Genomic DNA, 21963 nt, shown 5'->3' with positions numbered 1-21963 from the left:
GAATTTTTTTCCTGTTTGAAAAAAGATAATATGTAAAATAGTTTCTATTTTTTAATCTTAATTTTCTAACTTTTATGAAAATTATGGAGAAAACTGATTTCATTAGAAATCACTCTTTTTAGACAAAAAGGATTAGAAAATATTTTTTAGAAAAATGACCACCTATGAAAATTTTGTAAACTTTCATTGAATTAAATTTTCTATTTTAATAGAAATCGTATTTTTGAAGAATTCAATTTGATAGATATAGTTGAATTTTAAAAAAATTTAGAATTAAACTTATTACCAGATTCTTGCAGTGATACTCGAAAGTTCAATTATTTAATGAAAAATATCTTACATTCAAGTTGTTAGAAAAATCTTGTCGATTTCTACACGAGTATAGTTCAAATAATTCCTAATTTGTTTTTTTAGTTCGAAGAAAAACTGTTAGATAATAAAAAAATATTAAATAGGAATTAAGGAAAATTTTAATATTTTTAAATAAAAGACTAATATTCTTTTTTCATTAAAAAAAATTTCAAAACAAAAATTTAGTATGTACACATGAAATGGTTTTTCTATTTAAAATAAAGTTAGGAAGAAAAATTCAATTTATGGAAAACAAGTTTTCCAGACTTGAGTGACAAATTTGTGGTGCAGTTTTTAAAAGTTACAAATAATGAACGATCAATTTGAAATAACTAAATGCACTTTGCGCTTATTATTCTGACAGTGGAAAATGATCTTTATGAGACATAAAGAGAAGATTGCATTCGAAATAAAAATGGAAGATCGCCAACGATGGTTTTCTGAAAAGAAAATCACTCAACATGTCAACATTTAAAATTCCTCGAGAAAACTTTTCTCTTTAAGAAATTGTAATCAGTCTTTGGCTTGAATCCAGATGTATAATACATAGTGACGTGAAAATGCATTTTTCATCATAGGTTTTTATTGAAAAAAAACTCAATTTAGATAAAATATTTGCTATTTTGCGCGCAAACTTTATTTTTGTTTATTTTTCTCGTTTTTTTACAAAACTTTTTGTTTCCACTTTCAGTTTTCCGTTAATAAACTTCAACTTTTTCAATATTTGAAAATGCAAAATTGTAACAATCCTGATTAATGCACTTTTACATTCTCCGAACTCTGTAGTTTTCCATTTTTTTTACAAGCAAACAAAACATATTTGCAATAAACACTTTTCGAAAAAGCAAACACGAAATTTATCAATATTTACCAAATTCAGTATTTAATCACTGATAGCAATAGAAAATTAATTTAGTAATTTAATAATATATTATCAATAATATATTATTGAAAATGTACGATCAATTAATATTTAGAGAATATTTTGACAAAAAATAATCAAAAGGCTTTTCTTGGAATGTTTTATAATTACAAAAGAGTTTATTTATTTTTCGATAGTAAACAAATTAAATATATTAAAAAAATGTAGTGAATTAGATAATGAAAATAATTTTTAATGAAATTGTAAATATTTCTTTTTAAGGGCACGCTCATGTAACGGATTTCAATATCGCCACTAAAATAGAAGATGGACAATTGGCAACCTCCATGTCAGGAACAAAACCTTATATGGGTAATAATTGCATTTTTTAATTTTCTGGCATTAATCCTTTAAAAACTGTAATAGAATTGCAGATTAAAAAAGCAGGTGATTCAAAATGCGAAAAATATAGAAAAATTCGTTTATTTTATTCAGAGTCAGAAAAATTTGATTTTTTATTTCCTAGCTTCTTTATTATAAATAGCAAAATTCTTCGCCAAAATTCAATTATATATTCAGGAATTTTTATAAAATACATTGCAAAATTCAATTACTTTTATAAATAACAATATTCATCACAAGAATTCAGTTATTTTCAAAAATTAAAAAAATTCTTCGCAGAAATTAAATTATTTTCAAAAAATCTATAAAAAAAATTGTCGTCAACATTTCAATTATCTTTATAAATGAATAGCAAAATTCTTCGACAAAATTAAATTATTTTCATAAATAATGGTATTCATCACAAGAATTCAATTATTTTCAAGAATTTTAATAATTAATTTATTGCAAAATTCAATTATTTTCAAGAATTTTAATAAAATTCATGGCAAAAATTTAATTATTTTCAAAAATTTTTCTTAATTCAATGATTTTTAATACTCTAGTATTTTAATAAAATTTCTCTAAAGAATTCAATTATTAAACAAACGTTGTTGAAATTCTTTACAAATATTCAATTATTTTCCAAGAAAATAAAAATTTCACATAAATACAATTATTTAAAATAGAATTTGCATTCATTTTTTCAAAAAAATAAAGTGTTTTAAAATTTGTCATTAAATTCTTCGCAGTAATTCAATTATTTTCATAAATTTTAAAATTCCTTCCAGGAATTTAATTATTTTCATAAATAACAATATTCATCATAAGAATTTAATTATTTTGAAAAATTTTAATAAAATTCATTGCAAAATTTTTTATAATTTAATAATTTATATATCTATATTATTTTAATTAAATTTCCCAAAAGACTTCAATTTTTTTTTATATACAATTTTAACAAAATTCTACACGAATATTCAATTATTTTCTAAAATAGTGAAAATTTCACAAGAATTCAATTATTTAAAATAGAATTTGCATAAATTTTGTCGAAAAAAATCAATTGTTTTAAAATTTTTTATAAAATTCTTCGCAATAATTCAATTATTTTCATGAATAATAAAATTCATCGCAGAATTTCAATTATTTTCAAAATTTTTCCAAAAAAATTCAATTCTTTTTAAAAATTTTAATAAAATTTTCCAAAAGAATTCAATTATTTTCATAAGTAAAAAATTTTTTACAGGTATTTAATTATTTTCATAAATAATAACATTTTTTTATAAATTCAATTATTTTTCTAAAATAATAAACCTCATCGCAGAATTTCAATTATTCTTAATACAATTTTAATCGAATTCCGCTGACAATTTTCTAAAAAATTAATTAATTAATTAATTTAATTAATTAAAAATTAATTTTAGTTAAAGTTTTCGATAATAATTGAATTTTGGAGAAGTTACTAATTTCAGTTATTTTCAAAAATTTTTCTTTTTCAATATCTTATATATCTATTATTTTAAGAAAATTTCCCAAAAAAATTCAATTATTTAAAAATTTGTTATTAAAATTATGTAGAAAGATTTCAATTTTAAGAAACATTCAATTATTCAATAAATTATCTATGTTTATATTTAATCTGAATTTTCCATACTTTTAATTAAAAATTCTATAAAACTAATTTTTTTCAAAAAGCTTAATTGAAATTTTTTAAAATTATTTCAAGTTTTTAATTTCTAATGTATATTTAATTGAAGAATTTTCGAATAATTGAAATTTCACGTAAAATTGAATTTAAAAAAGATTTGAATTTGAAGTTTTTGAAAATCTGAATTTCTGTAGAAAAATAGTATTGATTAAATATTTATTTAAAAATAAAGTTGTTGACGTTTTTAAATAATTTTTCGTAAATAAATATAATAGAACCTTTTTTTGAGTGTATAATCATTTTGAAAGGCTAATGTTTTGCACAATGAATCGTAATTTATTTGAATAATAAAAGTTGTAGAAGATTAATTTGCCTTTGTACTTATTTAAAAAAAATTAATTTGCTGTATTTTGTTTTCTGTTGTAAAATATTCAGCTCCAGAAATTTACATGTGCTCTTGCGATGAATCTGGAGTTATGGGCTATGGATACGCGGTGGACTGGTGGAGTTTGGGAGTTTTGGCATGGGAAACGCTGGCGGGAAATCGACCATACGCAGTTCACGCGGCAACGTCACACCGCGAAGCCTTAGAAATTCTCCAGGATGAAAGACAAGCGCCGGAGCAATGGAGCTCATTAATTCGCGAATTATTGGATCGACTATTAACATTGGCACCTGGCGCCCGTGTGTCAACACTCAAAGAACTCAAGTACATTACAATTATGAGCGAATTGGATTTCGATATGGTATTGAGTAAGAAAATCAAACCCATATTCACACCACCCAAGGATCACTTGAATTGTGATCCAACTCATGAACTTGAAGAGATGATTATTGAGGAGAGACCGCTTCACAAAAAGAAAAAACGCCTAGCCAAACAAAGGCGAGTTTCCAGTTATTCTAATTCTACTTTATTCCTTCCATTCATTATTCTCTGCAAAGTCCACTTTTAATTCAAACAAAAATTTATACGCCTCGGCATAAAAGAAAAGAAAAGAAAGAATCGTCACGAGATGATTTTCATTAAATTTTTTCGAAAAAACCAATTATTTAAAAGTATTATTATAAAAATTCTTCGCAGGAGTTCAATTATTTTCCGTGCAATTTTAATAAAATTTCTTAAAAGAATTTAATTACATACTTTCAAAAATTGTAATGCAATTCTTTTCCGAAATTTAATTATTTTCAAAAATTTTAATGCCATTCTTTTCAGAAATGCAACTATTTTCAAAAGTTTTAATAAGACTCTAAAAGAATTGAATTATTATTTTCAATAACATTTTTATTAAATTCGTCGAAAAATTTTGTAAGAATTCAATTTTATTCTCATAAATAATAAAATTTTTCTCGGGAATTCAATTATTTTTATAAATAATAAATTACTTTAGACAAATTTAATTATTTTCATACACAGTAAAATTTTGACAGGAATTAAATTATTTAAAATACAATTTGATTAAAAAATTTTTAAACCAAATTAATTATTTTAAATACATTTTAAAATAAATTTCTCAATAAATGCAATTATTTTTAAAAAATTTATGAAAAATCTTCAAAAGATTTCAATTATTTTGAATACAATTATGATAAAATTTCTTTAAAAAATGCAATGATTTTCAATAAAATTTTTATTAGGTAAATTCGTGGAAAAAGTTGTAAGATTTCAATTATTTTCATAATTAATAAAATTCTTCTCTGAAATTCAATTATTTTTATAAATAATAAATTACTTTAGTCAAATTCAATTATTTTTATAAATAATAAAATTTTCACAGCAATTCAATTATTGCAAAGGTTTAAAATACAATTTTCATTAAATTTTTCAAAAAATATCAATTATTTTAAAGTATTTTTATAAAATTCTTCGCGTAAATTCAATTATTTTCAATGTAATTTTAATAACATTTCTTGAAAGAATTGAATTATTTTCAAAATTTTTAATAAAAATCTAAAGAAATTGAATTATTATTTTCTATAAAATTTTTATTAAATTCGGCAAAAAATTTTGTAAGAATTCAATTATTCTCATAAATAATAAAATTCAATTATTTTTATAAAAAATAAAATTTTCGCAGGAATTTAATTATTGCAAAGGTTTAAAATACAATTTTCATTAAATTTTTCGAAAAAAATTATTTCTTTTAAAGTATTTTTACAAAAATTCTTCGCGGGAATTCAATTATTTTGAAAAATTTTAATTAAAATCTAAGAGAATTGAATTATTATTTTTAGTAAAATTTTTATTAAATTCGTCGAAAAAGTTTTTAAGAATTCAATTATTCTCATAAATAATAAAATTCTTCTCTAGAATTCATTTATTTTAATAAATAATAAATTTTTCACATGAATTCATTTATTTAAAATACTATTTTCAAAAAAATTACGAACAAAAGCAATTATTTTAAAATACATTTATTTCATAAATTCCCCGAAAAATGCAATTATTTTTTAAAAAATGTATGAAAATTATTCGTATTTTTTAATTTTCTATTCACATTGATCTTTTTAATAAGAATTGATTTAATGATGAATTTTATTTGTAATTTCAGACAATATATAATTGAATATTAGAAGCGTTATGTAATAAATTTTTAGAAATAATTAAATTTCAAAAGATTTTTAAATTGAAATCTTTGAAAATTTTGATTGTTGTAAAACTGTAATATTATTTAAATCCTTATTTATAAGAAATTATTAATTTATTATTTTGTTAAAAAATGATTAAAGTTATGAATAATTTTAATTAAAAATTTAAACAAAAGAATTATTGAATTTTCGATTGCAGTTGCAAATTTTTCAATATTTATTTAACAAAAATGATTGAAGTTTTGAATGTAATTTAATTTAGAAATTATGAAAATAAATTACATAGTCTTTTGAAAAATTGTAATTAAAATATTTTGAAAATAGTTAAATTTCTGTAAATAATTTGAAAAGATTAAATTATATATTCAATTATTTGGAAATTTTTTCAAATTTAATGGAAATAAATTTTAGGTATATTTTAATGAATTTTTTTTCTACTTTTAAAAATTATTTTCAAATATAATCGGATTTTCTAAGAATTTTAAATTAAAATTTAGAAAATTATTGAATTACATACGTAAAAATTGAGAATTGAAGTTATTAGCAGTGTATTAAAAAATCAATATTTCTGATGAAAATGAGAAAAAAATCAGGGAAATAAAATTCAGAAAGAAATTTTTCTGAATCGTTGAAAACGAGTTTTTTTTAATCGTCAAATTTAATTTTTCAATTAGCTATTTTTTTAGAACTTTTTCGTTCTCAAAACTACTTTTTTTTACTACTTTTTTGGTCTCAAATCTACTTTTTTACTAATTTTTTGAATTATCGAAAATTATGAAAAATTAAATTATTGAGTGCGAAGCCTGAACTTTTTTTTTCTTTATTTATTCAAATATTAGAGAATAAAAGTGATTTCAATGATATTCGAGAAAGATTGAGGAAAGTTCACTAAACATTTTAGCTGTTTGGTGAACTAAGAAAACCAAGCGATAGATTATAATTTTTTCAGATGACCTTGCATATAATTCAGATCGCTCGAGGTGAAATCTCTGACTCAAGAAGTACTAGCAGCAGAAAAGGGTCCAGTCCAGGAGTACAGGAAGCTCGCCTGCATACCAGAATATCTCAATTTTAATCGAGAATGGGAATTAGAGAGGCGCGAAAGAGACAGGAAGGAGAAGCAATGGGAGGAGGAGCTCAATTCTGCTATGAGAAGTGCCGACCAAAGATTGAGGTAAACAAATAAAATCGACACAAATTATTCGTGTCATTTTTTACCTATTATTTCACACATAAATGTCAGTTTCAATTTTTCAATTTTTTCTCTTACAAATAAAAGTTCGCAGTAAAAATCGATTCTATTCCTAGACATTGGAAATCATGAGGGAGAAAATAATGTTTCACTTTATAAAATGAAAATTTTAATTATCACCATCGAACATTGAAAGTAAAAATATTTTTCTGCAGAAATTAAAAAATATTTTTTTAGAAATAAAACAATTCATAAGATTCTTAGATTTTATTGTAAAAATTAATACTTTACTTTCTTTTACTTTTTTATTGTAAATTTAATCAAAAAATATGCCCATCATGATAGAAGTACAAAATGTTACGGATTTTTTAATTTTTACTATAGAAAAAGACAAAGAAAATATTAAAAGTTATCTTTAGAAAAATAAATTATTAAAACTAAAAGAAGCAAAAGGTTTTAAACTAAAATACTAAAAACTAAATACTGGAGAATATTAAAAGTTTTCTTTAAAAAGTGTCGAATGGAAAGAAAAATAAAAATTGTAAAAGCAAAATAAAAAAGCAATTTGAATTCTGAAAATAAAGTGATATTTAAATTATCAATTCGCAGGCTAAAGCAGCAATCGTTCCCAAAGACTGCCAATCGCTTGAGTGTATCGAATGCGAACGTGAAAGCGCGAATTAACGCATCTCCACTACAAAATCGACGTAAGAGTGCGACGACGTCGTCAGATATTGATTATATTGATGCCAGTCCGGAGCCTTCGACATCGTAATTCGTAAATGACACCCCTTCTTTTGAAAAAAGAGATCCTGAGAAAAATTATAAGCCTTTTCATCGCGAGAACATATATAGTGAATATTCCCTATTAGCAAACATTATATACATAGTGAAACATTCTAAAAATACCATCTTTCCTTTTTTTCCTACTTTTATACAACTTTATTCACAATTTCTTTTTATTTTCATTTCAAAAAGTTGAAAGAGAGTTTTCTCTAGACGACAAAGAACTATTTTATTTTCAATTTATTTACGTTCCTTTTATAGTTTTATAATTTACTTATTGTAATTAATTTATATTGAATAAATAGTTAAATAAATAGTGAATAAATAGTTTCTAAATATTATAAAATTTATAAACTTTTAAGAGATTTTAGAAAAATGTTTATTTATTTGAAAATCATCACAAAAATTTTTGAATTAATTTCCAAACGTTTAGAATATAAAGAGAAATGTTTGTAAAATATTTCCAAAATTCCTACTAACATAACCTTTGTATGTAATTGAAAATTCCAGGCGCTTTCCAAATTTTCAGGTCTATTTTCAAAAAAATATTTCAAATAGAATTAAATATAATTTTCGCGTAGTTTAAATTAACTTCAATACTTCGTGCATGGGTCGAAAATGAGGAAAATTTTAAAAACAACTAAAAAATTTAATTATTGAAAGAAAAACCGAAAAACTGGAAAAAATAAACTTTTAAAAATTCCAGGCCTTTTCGATTATTTATGGAGAGTTTTTAATAATTCCATCAGACTTTTTCTATGATATTCAAATTCTGTAGGAATCTTGATTTCGTAAATGATTCGTTTGTGTTTTTATTAGAAAAGTGTTGTTTCTTAAAATAAAATTTTATAGTGAAAATTAGTTAAAATTATTTACAGGATTACAGGTTTAAAAAGTAATTTCTAATGAATATATAAATATTTCAAAGCAATATATATATTTACGTAAGAAAAAAGAAAGAAGAAACAAAGTTTAACTTTTAATTTTTATGGAACCTGAGATATTACAAAAGAAGAGTTTGTAATTAGCTCTAAAAAGTTGAAAAAAAATTATTCTATAAGGACTTCTCTCTTGCGGTACATATTTATCCAACATTATAAATATGGAAATTTCCCCAATTTGAATTTTCTGTTTTTGAAAAATTTCAACCCGATTGAGAAAAGAACTAAAGTTACTGCTTTTATATATAACTTTTATATAAATTTTAATCTAACAATATACTATATATATAAAATTTTTAGCTTTTCAATGAAAAATGTAGAACCTTTTTGAAAATTTGTCCATAGTTATAGAATTAATATAATAATTATTTATAAATAAATTATTTAATAATAGAAAAGTTTAAATAATGCGCTACTAGAACAATATTAAATCCTTGAATCGTTTATTGAGAAAATTCTATGAAAAAAATATTATTGATGAATAATTGTTAAATTTATTCAAAATATTTCCACTTTGTTAGGAATCGCAAGTATTAGTTCTTCCATTGACTGTGATTCAGTGTCAGATCAATATCATTTGATATTTCAGTTCTCATTATGGCAAGAATGTTAAAAAAGAATTTATATTTAATACCGTTTCAAAAAATGAATATTTTTCAAACGAAATGTTAATGGAAATTTTTTAACGATTTCCGATTTTATTGAAAAATAGTAAATTATTAAATAAAGGCGAATTTTTCGAATTTTAGTGGTTTTATTATTAAAAATCACTGCTATTCATACATTATTAAATTTTTATTTTTCAATTGAAATAAATAAATTAATAATAATTAATAATTAAAATAAACAATTTTCATACTTATTCTTTTTCAACACAAATTTAATTAAATATTGAAATTAATTAATATTTTAATAATAATTTACATTTTCAGGGTGACCACTTTTTTATAAAAAATATATTTTAAAAATATAGGTATAACTTAATTTAAAATAAAATGAGAATTAAAATGTTTCAAAAAACTAACTTATTGAGAATTTTTAATTAAAATTTTTTAAAATTCAACTTTTTTGTAAAACTTTAATTTAAAACACTTTGGAATCCAATCTTTATTAATAATATTAATAAATTATTGTAGAAAAATGAATTGATATTAATGCAAAATGGTTCTTTAAACATTTATTTTCTAAGAAAAACAAAATTTTATTTATTTTAAAGTTTCGTTCTATTTTCTATTACAATTTCGTAATTTTTTATAATTTTGAATCTGAAATAATTTAATTTTTGCTTAGAATTTTATTAAAATTTTTGGAGATAACTGAATTCTTTCATGAAATTTCTTAAAATTTTATTGAAATAAAATGAATTCTTAAGAGAAAAATTTAATTTTTTGATAAATTTCTTTGAATCTTTTAAAAATAATGGAGTTTTTTTTTAATAATTTTAATTGAAAATTTTTTTGATTGTGAATTAAATTTTATAAAAATTTTCTTTCAAGCTTTTAAAATATTTCCAATTTTTTAACATTGTAATTAATAATTCTATTAAAATTAATTGATGAAAATAGTTAAATTTTACGAAGAATTTACTTTAACGTTTTAAAATACTTATGATTTTTAATAATTGTAATTAAAGATTTAATACTTTTTGAATTTTATGAAATTTTTTTTAAAATAAATCTTTTGAATCTTTTCCAGAATATTAATAAATTTTTGAAAAAAAAATTAAATTCTTTGGAGAAATTTTATGAAAATTCTACTGAAAAGAATTGAATTCATACAAAGAAAATGAAAATATTATTAATTCCTTTCAAAAAATTTTACTAAAATTGTATTGAAAATAATTGAATTCCTAAGAAGAATTATATTATTTATGAAAATAATTTAATTCTTCCGAATAATTTTACAATTTATTATAAAAATAATTGAATTGTAGCGAAGAATTTTATTAAAATTTTGAAAAATAATTGAATCCGTAAAGTTTTATTAAAATTGTATTAAAAATAATTAAATTCTTATAAATGAATTTTTTTCGAAAAATTTTATTAAATTTACATTGAAAATAGTTGAATTTCTGTGAAGAATTTTATTATATGTATGAAAATAATTGGATTCTTGCAAATTTTTTTGACGAATTTAATCATTTAATTAAAATTGTACTGAAAAGAATTAAATATTACCTATGTGAAGAATTTTATTAAATTTTTTGAAAATAATTGAATTCTTTTAAAGAATTTTAGTAAAGTTGGACTTTTTTAATTTTTTACCAGGTTTCCCGGTCTAGCGGTAAACCTGTATTTAAAAATAAATTGCAAATAATTTATTAAACATTCTATTATTTTTAATTAAATTATGAAAAAGTGAACTAAATTAGACAACAAAAATGGTTTGACATTTGTAAAGAAACTAACTTGCGATTTCCATGTCTAATGGACCAAAATGTAAAAAATATACCTACTGATTACAAAATAATATTATAAAGAACTTATCTTCGAAATTTAATAACAATTTTTTCATTCTTTACAGTTTGAAAAATTTTTAAAATTTGATAAGTTTTAATAAATGTTAAAAATGTGTTATTGGTAACAGTTTTTGAAATAATTATAACGGGCCTACTAGTTAATTACTATAACTCTTTGTAATTACTATTACAAAAAAATATTATTTTTCAAAAAATTATAAGGTACATCAAAAATGTTATTAAATTTAAAAAAACAAATATTACTCGAAAACCGAATTTTCAATAAAGGCAATAAAAACTGTACAAAATAAAGAGAAATACAAATTATTCGTCAAATATTTGTATTCAATAAAAATACATTTACTTGGAAGAATGTTAATATCGAATTAACACACTGTTTATACAGGAATTTCGAAAATTACAGTTTTTTCATCTTCTTTCGCTTCTCGAGATAAAAAAATACTTTCATAGCATGTTTTTTTTTTATTTTTGCTAATTCGCAAATCCAGTCAAAAAAAAATCACATGCTTTTTGTGAAAAACCAAATTCAACGGAAAAGGTGTCTCTTTTCGAAAAAATTTCATACTTATTCTTTTCCAATAACAATTGTGTAATAATGAAAATGTACTGAACAATCATCAGTGAACATTCTATCGACGAATGGAAAATAAATAAAAAAAAAAACATTTTTTATTCCATAATTAATTCTCGTATACCATTTTTTATAAAATGATAACCTTTATCGTATATAATCAAATAATATCACACAAAGTATTGCATTTTCATACTTTTATACACTTTTTCTTACGTAATTAGATTATATTTTTTTTCTTTTTCGAAAAAATAGATAACTAATTTACTGAATAAAGAATCTATTTCCAAAAACCTTTTGGAATTTCTTCATGGGATTAATTTCTCTATTTAGAAATTTTTTTCTTCTCTTAAAACATTTTTCAGTCTATGTGATTAAATGTCCTGAGCTAAGGATCAGATTTTCGTTTTTCTTTGAGACACCGCTTTTGTTTTTTTTCTCTCTCATTATCTTGCTAACTTTTTTTTTATTCACTAAGCTCAAAGTTTTCGAAAGTTTTACTTTTTTCTGAAAAAAAATAAATGAAAAATAAAAAAAAACCACGTATTAATATACGTGAACAAAACTTTACGAAATTTACAGCATTGTGACTTCTCATCCTCTCTCGGATATCGTTTCAATAATAAACTAAGACGTGCAGTCAATGCAAAATTCGAACTAAAAAAAAATAAATTCTTCATAGGATTTCTATATCGGTATCGATATAATCAAGACGCGATCACATCGCTTAAAAGAAAAAAAATGAATCAGACTAAATCCGATAAAGCAGAACAAATAACCAGCAATGCTGTAAAGTGAGCTTTTCTTTTTTTCTAAATGATAAATGAGATTAAACCGACGTTGCGTCGGTTACTTCGATTTTTGTAATCGGTTTTGCCTCCTCGACTACAGCAACTACTTCGGGTTTTCCTGCTGGTTTTGTTGGTTCAACAACAATAAAAACATTATCCATAGTTTCAGGCACTTCACCGATTTTCAATTGTTGTAAATTCGCTACAACAGAATCAACTTGCACTGGTTGATGCTCCTCGTCCGATTTGGCATTTCTCAATTTGCCAAAGTGAAGATAGCAAAAACCACGCTGTCCTCGCCAGGTGATGTCATTGGGTTTCACTCCACGTTCAGATAAAGCGTTTTTTAAATCTCGTACTCGAACAGTAGACGAGATATTCGAGAGCTTCAAAGAAAAATCTATTTGACTTCTTGGACGTGATTTGTAAAAGGGACGACGGGGTCTATCCTTATTCGCGGATATATCAGTCTGTAAAAAAAAAGATCGATATGTTTTATCAGATTCAGTTAATTATTGTGACTGTTCACTATTTGAATTCTTAGAAAAATTTATTTATTATCTTTTCTCTAAATCAGGTAAATTAATCACAAAAATTTTATTTTGTTTTTTTCTGATTTTTCCCTGATTTCCATAACAAATTTTCACTTTTCCCCTGGCCCTAAAGAATATTCTGATTCACTCTCAAAACAATAACTTTATCAATATTTTTCACCAATAACTTTATTTTTAAATAAATATTTAATAAGTATTATTTATTCATGTGAACTAAGATTGTCAAAATTTCAAATTCAAACCTTTTAAAATTCAATAACTTATACAAATAAAAAAAATTTAATTGAAAATTAAAATTTTTGAATTTTTAGAAAATAAAGGAAAAAATGTTACTCAAAAAATGTTTTGTCACATTTATTTACGAACTTCTTTAATTGCAAAATTATTCAAGAACATCAATAACTTCTTTTTCAACTAAATATTTAATTATTATTATTTTTCCATAGGAATTAAGATTTTCAAAAATTCCAAATTCTTAAACAACTTTAAAAATATTGTTATAAAACATGAAAATATCGATCGCTCTGAGTCTTTGACTTGGAGTGATCGATATCTTCATGTTTTATAATTAATTAAAGGTGACCGAGTGATAAAATCATAATTTTATATTATAAAAATATTGTTACAGTAACTTTTTCTAAATTATTTTCATCATTATACTTCAATTATTATTTTCTAAAATTTTTAACTAAAATATATCTTTAAATCAATTATTTTTAATCATTTTTTGCTAAAGTTCTTTTGAGAATTTTCAAATTTATTTGTTTACAATTCAATTTTACGAAATTGCGCCTATTGGGAAATTCTTCAAATAGACATTAGAAAATAAAAACTTGAAATAATTTTTAAAAAATTTCGATTAAACTTTTTGAAAAAAAATTAGTTCCATAGAATTTTTAATTAAAAGTAGGAAAAATTCAGAGTTTCAAAGATTTTCATTTGCAACCTTTACAAAATTCAATTATTTCTAAAAATTCAATTATTAGTAACTTTTCCAAAATTCAATTATTATTATCTAAAAATTAAACTGAAATTAATTTTTAAATCAATTTTTATTAGAAAATTCTACGAGATTTCAATTATTTAAAGTAAAAAATTAATTATTTATTAAATAATTGAAGGTTTTTTAAAATTGAATTCTTATACATAATTGTAATAACAAATTTTTAAATAATTGAATTCTTTCTACGAATTTTAATATCATTTTTAAAAATAAATAAATTTTTCGAGACATTCGATTTAAATTGTATTAAAAATAATTGGATTGAATTGAATTCTTTTAGGAAATTTTATTAAAATAATAGATATAGGTATAAATTATTAAATTAAGAAAATTTTTTAAAAATAATTGAAGTTTTGTAATGAATTTTATTAAAATTTTTGAAAATAATTGAATTTCATTACTTTTGAAAATAATTAAATTCTTGTGATGCGAATATTGTTATTTATGAAAATAATTGACTTCCTCCAAATGATTTTATTATTTTTGAAAATAATTAAATCCCTGAAAGGAATTTTAAAATTTATGAAAATAATTGAATTACTGAAGATTTTAATGCCAAATTTTAAAAGATTTGATTTTTTTGCAAAAGTTTATGAAAATTTTATTTTAATTAATTGAATTTCTGAGAAATTTTTATTTTTTTTACAAAATAATTAGATGTTCGTGTAGAATTTTATCAAAACTTTTGTTTTATAATTGAATTTCTTTTTGGAAATTTAATTGAAATAGTAAAATATTGAAAATCATTGAATTAGAGAAAAATTGTTGAAAATAATTGAATTCTGATGAATTTATTTACTTATTTATGAAAATAATTGAATTTTGCAATGAATTTTAAAAAAATTCCTCAATATAATTATTTTATTATTGATAGAAAATAAAACTTCTTCTAAATCATTTATTAGAGTTTTCGTAAATATTTAAATTCTGTTGAAGTATTTCTTTATTTTTTATTAAATAATGGAATTTTTTTAATAATTTAAATTGAAAATTATGAAAATAATTCAATTTTACGAATAATTCCCTTCAACGTTTTAAAATACTAATGATTGTTAATAATTGTAATTAAAAATTTAATACTTTTAGAATTTTATAAAAATTTTTTGAAAATGTTTGGATTTTTTTCCAGAATATTATTACAATTTTTGAAAAAAAAACTTAAGTTCTTCGGAGAAGTTTTATGAAAATTCTACTGAAAATAATTGAATTCATGACAAGAAATTTATTATTTATGAAATTAATTGAATGCTTTCTAAAAATTTTGTTAAAATTGGATTGAAAATAATTGAATTCCTAAGAATAATTGCATTTATAAAAATAATTGAATTTTTGTGAAATTTTTTTTCAAATTTTTAAAAATAATTGAATTGTATCGAAGGTTTTTATTAAAATTTTCGAAAATACTTGAATCCGTAAAGTTTTATAAAAATTGTATTGACAATAATTTCAATAAGTGAATCTTGTAAATTTTGAATCTGAAATTATTCAAAAATTGAAGTTGATATTTGAAAATAAAAAATTTTATTTTTGGTTTCATTGAACAGAGTTAATTCATTTTTTAAAAATGTCTGTTAAATCTGAAGAAAGAAAAAATATGTTTTGTTAAAAATAAATCGTGGGTAACCTATCAGTAGGAATTAAATAATTTTGAAAATGAATGGAACTTAAATTTAAAGAATGTCACATAATATTGTAAACATTTTTACGTACCTCAATTGACACATTATTGTCTCCATCTCCTCTACGTTTGTGAGATGAACGTCGTCTGACAAATCGTTTTTTGTCTTCTTTGTCACCCTCTCCGCTTTCTATTGTTGAATTCAAGAGATTACGTTTGATCTTTAGTCGAACCTTTCCAATAACGCGTTTAAGTTTGGTCCTCTCCTGGTAAATTGCGTCTTCATCAGAATCATCTTCTTTCAATACAACCTCTTTTCCTTCTCTAAATAGAAATTTTATTTGTCAGATACTTCGATTTTTTATTTCTTCAAAAATTCAACAATTGATGCTCCAGATCTTAAAAGGGCACATGCAGCATTGATTTTAAATATGGTAAAAGTGCCCTTTTAAAATCCGGAGTCTCAATTATTAATATTTTACTATTATTTCGGAACATTTCTTGGGAAATTTTAGAAATCAAATTTCTAAACTATAATTCTATCAATAAAATTATTGTTTTTAAATAGTAATTAAAATTCATTAATTTTTCCATTTCAATTAATTATGAATAATATTTTAATTAATATTCCATTTAAATTAATTATAATAAATATTTAATAGTATATATTTTATTTACTGTATTTTAATTTTTTTTATAAATTTTATTTCTTTCAAATAAATCTTGAAAATTGAGGAAAACTTACTTCTCCTCTTCTTCTTTCAATTGCTGAAGAATTGGCATGGATTTTAATCGTCTATTGCTGAGGATGCTCCAAATAACTGAATCGGGCTTTTTAAGCTTCTCACTGACTATAATGGTTTGAGTTGGCGTGACAATAATGTCTACAGGTAAATCGTGCGATTGAAAAAGATGAGACGGAAGATCCTCAATTATTTGACAATCGTGAACAGTGGTGACGACAATGGTGTCAGCACTCACAGCTCCCATCCTTGACATTAATGCAAATTCCAGATCTGCATATCCTTCGCCATCGCCAACTCTGTGTCCTGTAGGACTCACGCACACCGAACCCAAAACTACCAGATCCACCTTTAAAAAACACAAAAAAAAATATTACCAACAAATAGAAAATATTATTTTATTTTTTTTTATCTCTAATTATCATTACTTTTATCTTTATTCATTCCTCTTGAAATATTTTATCAGGTTTCGTTGAAATATTATAAAGCTAAATTTTATAAAAATTCAATTAAAAAAAATGAATAAAAATTAAAAATTGTCACTTTAGTGAGTAATTTCAATTATTAATTTTTGTTCTAATTATTATTTTATAAAAAGAAATAAAATCATTCAGGTTTGCCATAAAAATTAAATTTTCTTTTTTCCTGACTTTTTCCTGATTTCTAGATAAAATTTTAATTTTATTTCCTGAGCCCAAAAAATATTTTAATTCACTCTAAAAATGATTAGAAATTTAAAAAAATGTTCTATTACATTTATTTACGAATTTCTTTAATTGCAAAATTATTCAAGAACATCAATAACTTCTTTTTCAACTGAATATTTAATTATTATTATTTTTCCATAGGAATTAAGATTTTTAAAAATTTCAAATTCTTAAACAACTTTAAAAATATTATTATAAAACAAGAAGAAATTGATAACTCCGAGTCTTCAACTCGGAGTGATCGATTTCTTCATGTTTTATAATAATTCCAGATGATTGAGTGATAAAATTTTTATTTTTTGTTATAAGAATATTGTTATTGAAACGTCTTTAAAATTATTTTCACCATTTCAATTCAATTAATATTTTCTACAATTTTTAACTAAAATCCTTCTCTAAATCAATTAATTTTAATAATTATTGAAAAAGTTTTTTGAGCATTTTCAAATCCATTTGTTTACAATTCAATTTTTACAAAATTTCGATTATTCGGAAATTCTTCAACTAAATATTTTATTAGAAAATAAAAGACTTAAAATAATTTCAAAAAAATTCAATTAAACTTTTTCAAAAAAATTAATTTTACAGAATAATTGTTAATTAAAAGTATAAAAAATACAAATTTTCAAAAAATTTAATTTGAAACATTTTCAAAATTCAATTATTTCTAAAAATTCATGATTTAATGCTTTTAATATTCAATTATAATCTAAAATTTTAACGAAAATTCATTTTTAAATCAATTTTTATCAAAAACTTCTACGAGAATTCAATTATTTAAATAGAGAAATAAATGATTAAATGAACAATTGATTATTTCTTCGAATTCAATACTTATAAAGAATTTTATCAAAAATGTTATTTATATAATTGAATTCTTTCGAAACAATTTAATTAATTTTTTTTAAGAATAATTGCATTTTTTGATGAATTGATTTCAAATTGTATTAAAAATAATGGAATTCTTGTAAACGAATTTTATGAAATTTTTTTTTTTGAATAATTGAATGTTTTTATTAAAAATATATGAATTTTTATAAACAAATTTGATTAAAATCATTGACAATAATCGACTTCTTTCGGAGAATTTTGTAAATATTTTTTCAAATAATTAATTTCTTTCAACAAAATTTTCGAAAATTGTATTTTAAATAATTGAATTTTAGTGAAAATTTTTTTTTTTTTTATGAAATAAATTGAATTTTTGGGAAAAATTTCAATAAATTTTTTGTTTATAATTTTTTATAAATAATTGAATTATGTGAAATCTAATTAAAATGATAGATATTGAAAATAATTGAATTCTTGTGAAAAATTTTCTTCAAATTAAAAAATAATTGAATTGTTTCAAAAAATTTTATTAACAATTTAAGAATAATTACATTTCTCGAGGAATTCGATTAAAATTGTTTTAAAATTTCTGTTAAATAATTGAATTCTTTTGAAAAATTTTATTAAAATAGTGAGTATTGAAAATCATTGAATTGTGGGAAATTTTTGAAAATAATTGAAATTGTGCGATGAGTTTTATTATTTATAAAATAAATTGAATTCTTGCGAAGAAATTTGTAAATAATTGAATTCCTGTGAAATTGTTATAATTTATAAAAATAATTAAATGTTTGCGTAGAATTTTATTAATTTTTTTTTTAAATAATTGAATTCTTCTGGAAAATTTTTGAAAATAATAAATTTTAAACGCAACTCTTTGAAAATTTAATTAATTTTGAAATATAAAGTAAAATTATTCATTAAATAATTTGTAAGTAATAATTTTGTGATAGTTCTTCAAGAATTAAGTTATTTAAAAAGAAATTATTGTCAGAAATAGAAAAAATTGAAGATTTTGTATTAGAATTCGTGTTAATTCCATAGTTTATAAAGCAAACATAAAAGACACAAAAATTTAGAATTTTCTTATAAATTCTAATAATTAAATTAAGTGTCACGCAACGAAAAATATTTATTGATAAAATACTTACTTTAATATCTGAATGTAAACCGACTGCTTCTTCGATTTGTTGGATGCCATGTTTCGTTATAACTAACTTTTGTTCCTCTTCCGTTGGGTCAGTTACGCGAGTGACAAGATTGAAAAGACCATTTCTCAATCTTTGTTTCGGCAAAAGAACTTTCTTGTCATTTTCCAACGCCAAGTTCTTCACAGTCTCTTGCGGCTTATCCGGACTAATTTTGATGATTTTAGCTTCCTTAAATTCTTCCAATTCCGTTAAACGTTTAGCTGCTTCAGCTGCACCCTTAAAATTTGGTATCCTATTGTGCGATTTGTTAGACGATAAAATCACCGCTTCTTTCCTGGTTAAATTCACCCAAACCTTCCGACGAAATTTTCGCTTCGTATCTCCTTCCACTTCGGCTAAAAACAAGACAATAATTAATTATTTTTTATTATTTGACTCTAAGAAATAAATTTATTAATTATTATTATTATTAATTATTATTATTCGACTCTAGGTAATAAATTTATTCATTATTAAAGTTGTTTTTAATAAACTTAAAAACTATAAAATAATTTTGAATTCAATTCATCTTCATCGAAAATTTGCCATAAATTATTATCTAAATAATAATTTTAATGTTAATTTTAAAATTACAAATCAATTTTTTTTAATTACAGGGCTCGGATCGTCTTTAAGACTCAAAAAAAGTCGCTTTAGTCGCATAAATTAACAACAAAAGTCATGAAAAGTTGCATAAAATTTCCGAAAAAGTCGCATGAAATTTTAGAGAAAATGACAAAAAAGAAACACCAAATTGTAAAAATTGTAAAAGAAATCACATTACTCGACAATACATACTTTAATTTCAAAAACAATCCGGAATACAATTTTAATAAAATTCTAAGCAAAATTTTAATTAGGTATTTTTAACATTTTTTTTTAAAATTCTCTTTAAAATGTCAATTATTTATCCTGGAAATTTAATTATTTTCAAAAGTTCTGATAAAATTAATTAAGTGTTAAAGTTAAAAATAAAATTTCTGATAAAAATCTTTGCAAAATTTAATTATCTTCAAAAGTAAGAAAATTCGTCTCAGAAATTCAATTATTATCAAAATTTTTTTTTAAATTCTCATTAAAATTTCAATTATCTTCATAAATATCAAAATTCTTCTGCAAAATTCAATTACTTTTAAAATTTTCTAAAAAATCTGTTAAAAATTTCAATTATCTTTATAAATAATAATATTCGTCTCTGAAATTCAATTATTTGCAAAAATTTTAATAAAATTCTTCTCGTAATTTCAATTCTCTTTATAAGTAATAAAATTTATCCTATAGAAATTCAATTATTTTCAAAAGTAATAAAATTTTTCGTAGAAATTCAATAATTTTCAAAAAAAATTTTGTTAAATTTCTCGTCAAAATTTTAATTATTTTTAGAAATAATTAATTCAATTATTTTCAAAAGTTCTAATAAAGTAAGAAAATTCTTTGCAGAAATTCAATTATTTTCAAAAAAATTTTTTAAATTCTCCTGAAAATTTCAATTATTTTTATAAATGTCAAAATTCTTCTGCAACATTCAATTACTTTAAAAATTTTTTTTTTTAAATCTGTTTAAATTTTAATTATCTTTATAGATAATCCGAGCCCTGTAATTATTAATTAGTTTTCCAATTTTATTTCTAGAGGAGAAAATTTTTCTTCTAAAAAGAATTAAATATATTTTGAAGGTAAAACTTGATTTTATATATTTGTGATTTGTAGAAGGTTCTTAGGGGTAAACATAAGAATCGTGTATTTATCCAAAAAAAATGTAAACAGAAACACTTGGACAATAGATAACAATATTGTCGTGTAGCAATTCTGCCACCCTAAGCACGTGTGACTCATTCAATTTTAATCTTATTAATACAAAATTATTTTCATTAACGTAATTAATATTACACAAAAATTAAACAATAAATAAACATAAAAAAGCTCCAAAATTTTTATCAGTAATTGATGAACAAATTGAACCAATTGGAATATAAATTGATTCAATCAATATAAATTCAATTTAATAAACAATTCAATCAATATTAATTTAATTAATTCCTAATCGTATAAACTAATTAAAAGATAATAAACAAACCTATAATTAATAATTAATAATTAATAATAGAAATCTAGAATAATAATTTTCAAAGAAAAACAATTATCGAGAAAAATCGTAATCAAATCATAACGTAACAAATATTAATCATATTTATAAATAGAAAAAATAATTAATAAACAGAATTCCAATTTAATATGTTAATTTTCAAAGAAATAATAAAAAAAATTATTATAAATTGAGAAATAATTTGAAATTTTACTCACGACTCTTTTCCTCGGGCATCGTGACTTTCTGATCAAACGTCTTCTCCATAAAGTTATCAGCTAACTGATTTTCAATCAAATGAATTTTACTGAGAGATTTTCCGCAAAAATATAAATACGCGCTGATTATCCGTATTTTTCCCCACTTTATTTCTGTTTCTATTACGACGAGCACAGCCGGTAAATTTACCACTGAAAAATCACCAAAAGTTTGACTTACCCAATTTACATCATCAACATTTTATGCACAGAAATTTCAAATTAATAAAAGAAGGAAAAACTGTTAATATCTGTTATAACGACATGATCGTCTTTTTTCTATTTCTATGAAATATATAAATAATAACAAAAGACGAGAAATAAAAAACATTTGTTATTTTGAGAAAGTATGCGCGCGTCAAATAGTTACTTTTGTATTCATC

The 21963-nt window shown here is 21.5% G+C and overlaps 2 protein-coding genes across 4 annotated transcripts in view; one reads left to right on the top strand and one right to left on the bottom strand.

The window, feature by feature from the left end:
- The window catches only part of LOC122498832 (serine/threonine-protein kinase 32A), a 56416-nt gene extending 48311 nt beyond the window's left edge, over window positions 1-8105 (top strand). For all 3 annotated transcript variants that reach the window (XM_043606785.1, XM_043606786.1, XM_043606784.1), the window contains 4 exons: window positions 1496-1585; window positions 3681-4128; window positions 6802-7005; window positions 7633-8105. In XM_043606785.1, the coding sequence (XP_043462720.1) occupies window positions 1496-1585; window positions 3681-4128; window positions 6802-7005; window positions 7633-7798 (908 nt within the window). In that variant the 3' untranslated portion in view covers window positions 7799-8105. The remainder of the gene's footprint in view (window positions 1-1495; window positions 1586-3680; window positions 4129-6801; window positions 7006-7632) is intronic.
- A 3427-nt stretch (window positions 8106-11532) lies between these two features.
- On the bottom strand, window positions 11533-21682 carry LOC122498795 (methenyltetrahydrofolate synthase domain-containing protein). Its single transcript, XM_043606707.1, has 5 exons — window positions 21542-21682; window positions 19199-19593; window positions 16512-16858; window positions 15859-16090; window positions 11533-13061 (listed from the first exon to the last, which is right to left on the bottom strand). Exons 1-5 carry the CDS (start codon window positions 21588-21590, stop codon window positions 12630-12632), a joined length of 1455 nt encoding a protein of 484 aa, XP_043462642.1. The 5' UTR covers window positions 21591-21682; the 3' UTR covers window positions 11533-12629.
- Between the last annotated feature and the right edge of the window lie 281 nt (window positions 21683-21963).

This window comes from Leptopilina heterotoma, unplaced genomic scaffold (assembly GCF_015476425.1).
Source record: "Leptopilina heterotoma isolate Lh14 unplaced genomic scaffold, ASM1547642v1 Lhet_16, whole genome shotgun sequence".
Lineage (NCBI taxonomy): Eukaryota > Metazoa > Arthropoda > Insecta > Hymenoptera > Figitidae > Leptopilina > Leptopilina heterotoma.
Note: the sequence above shows the minus strand (reverse complement) of the source record. Positions and strands in the feature narration are given on the sequence as shown.

What these genes read in the sequence shown, in the direction of transcription:
- LOC122498795 (XM_043606707.1), bottom strand. Translation starts at nt 21,590, where the DNA reads ATGGAGAAGACGTTTGATCAGAAAGTCACGATGCCCGAGGAAAAGAGT. An exon ending in GTTTACATTCAGATATTAAA is followed by an intron (nt 16,859 to 19,198) that starts GTAAGTATTTTA and finishes TGTTTTTTAAAG; the next exon opens with GTGGATCTGGTAGTTTTGGG. An exon ending in ACAATAATGTGTCAATTGAG is followed by an intron (nt 13,062 to 15,858) that starts GTACGTAAAAAT and finishes TTTTTTTTACAG; the next exon opens with ACTGATATATCCGCGAATAA.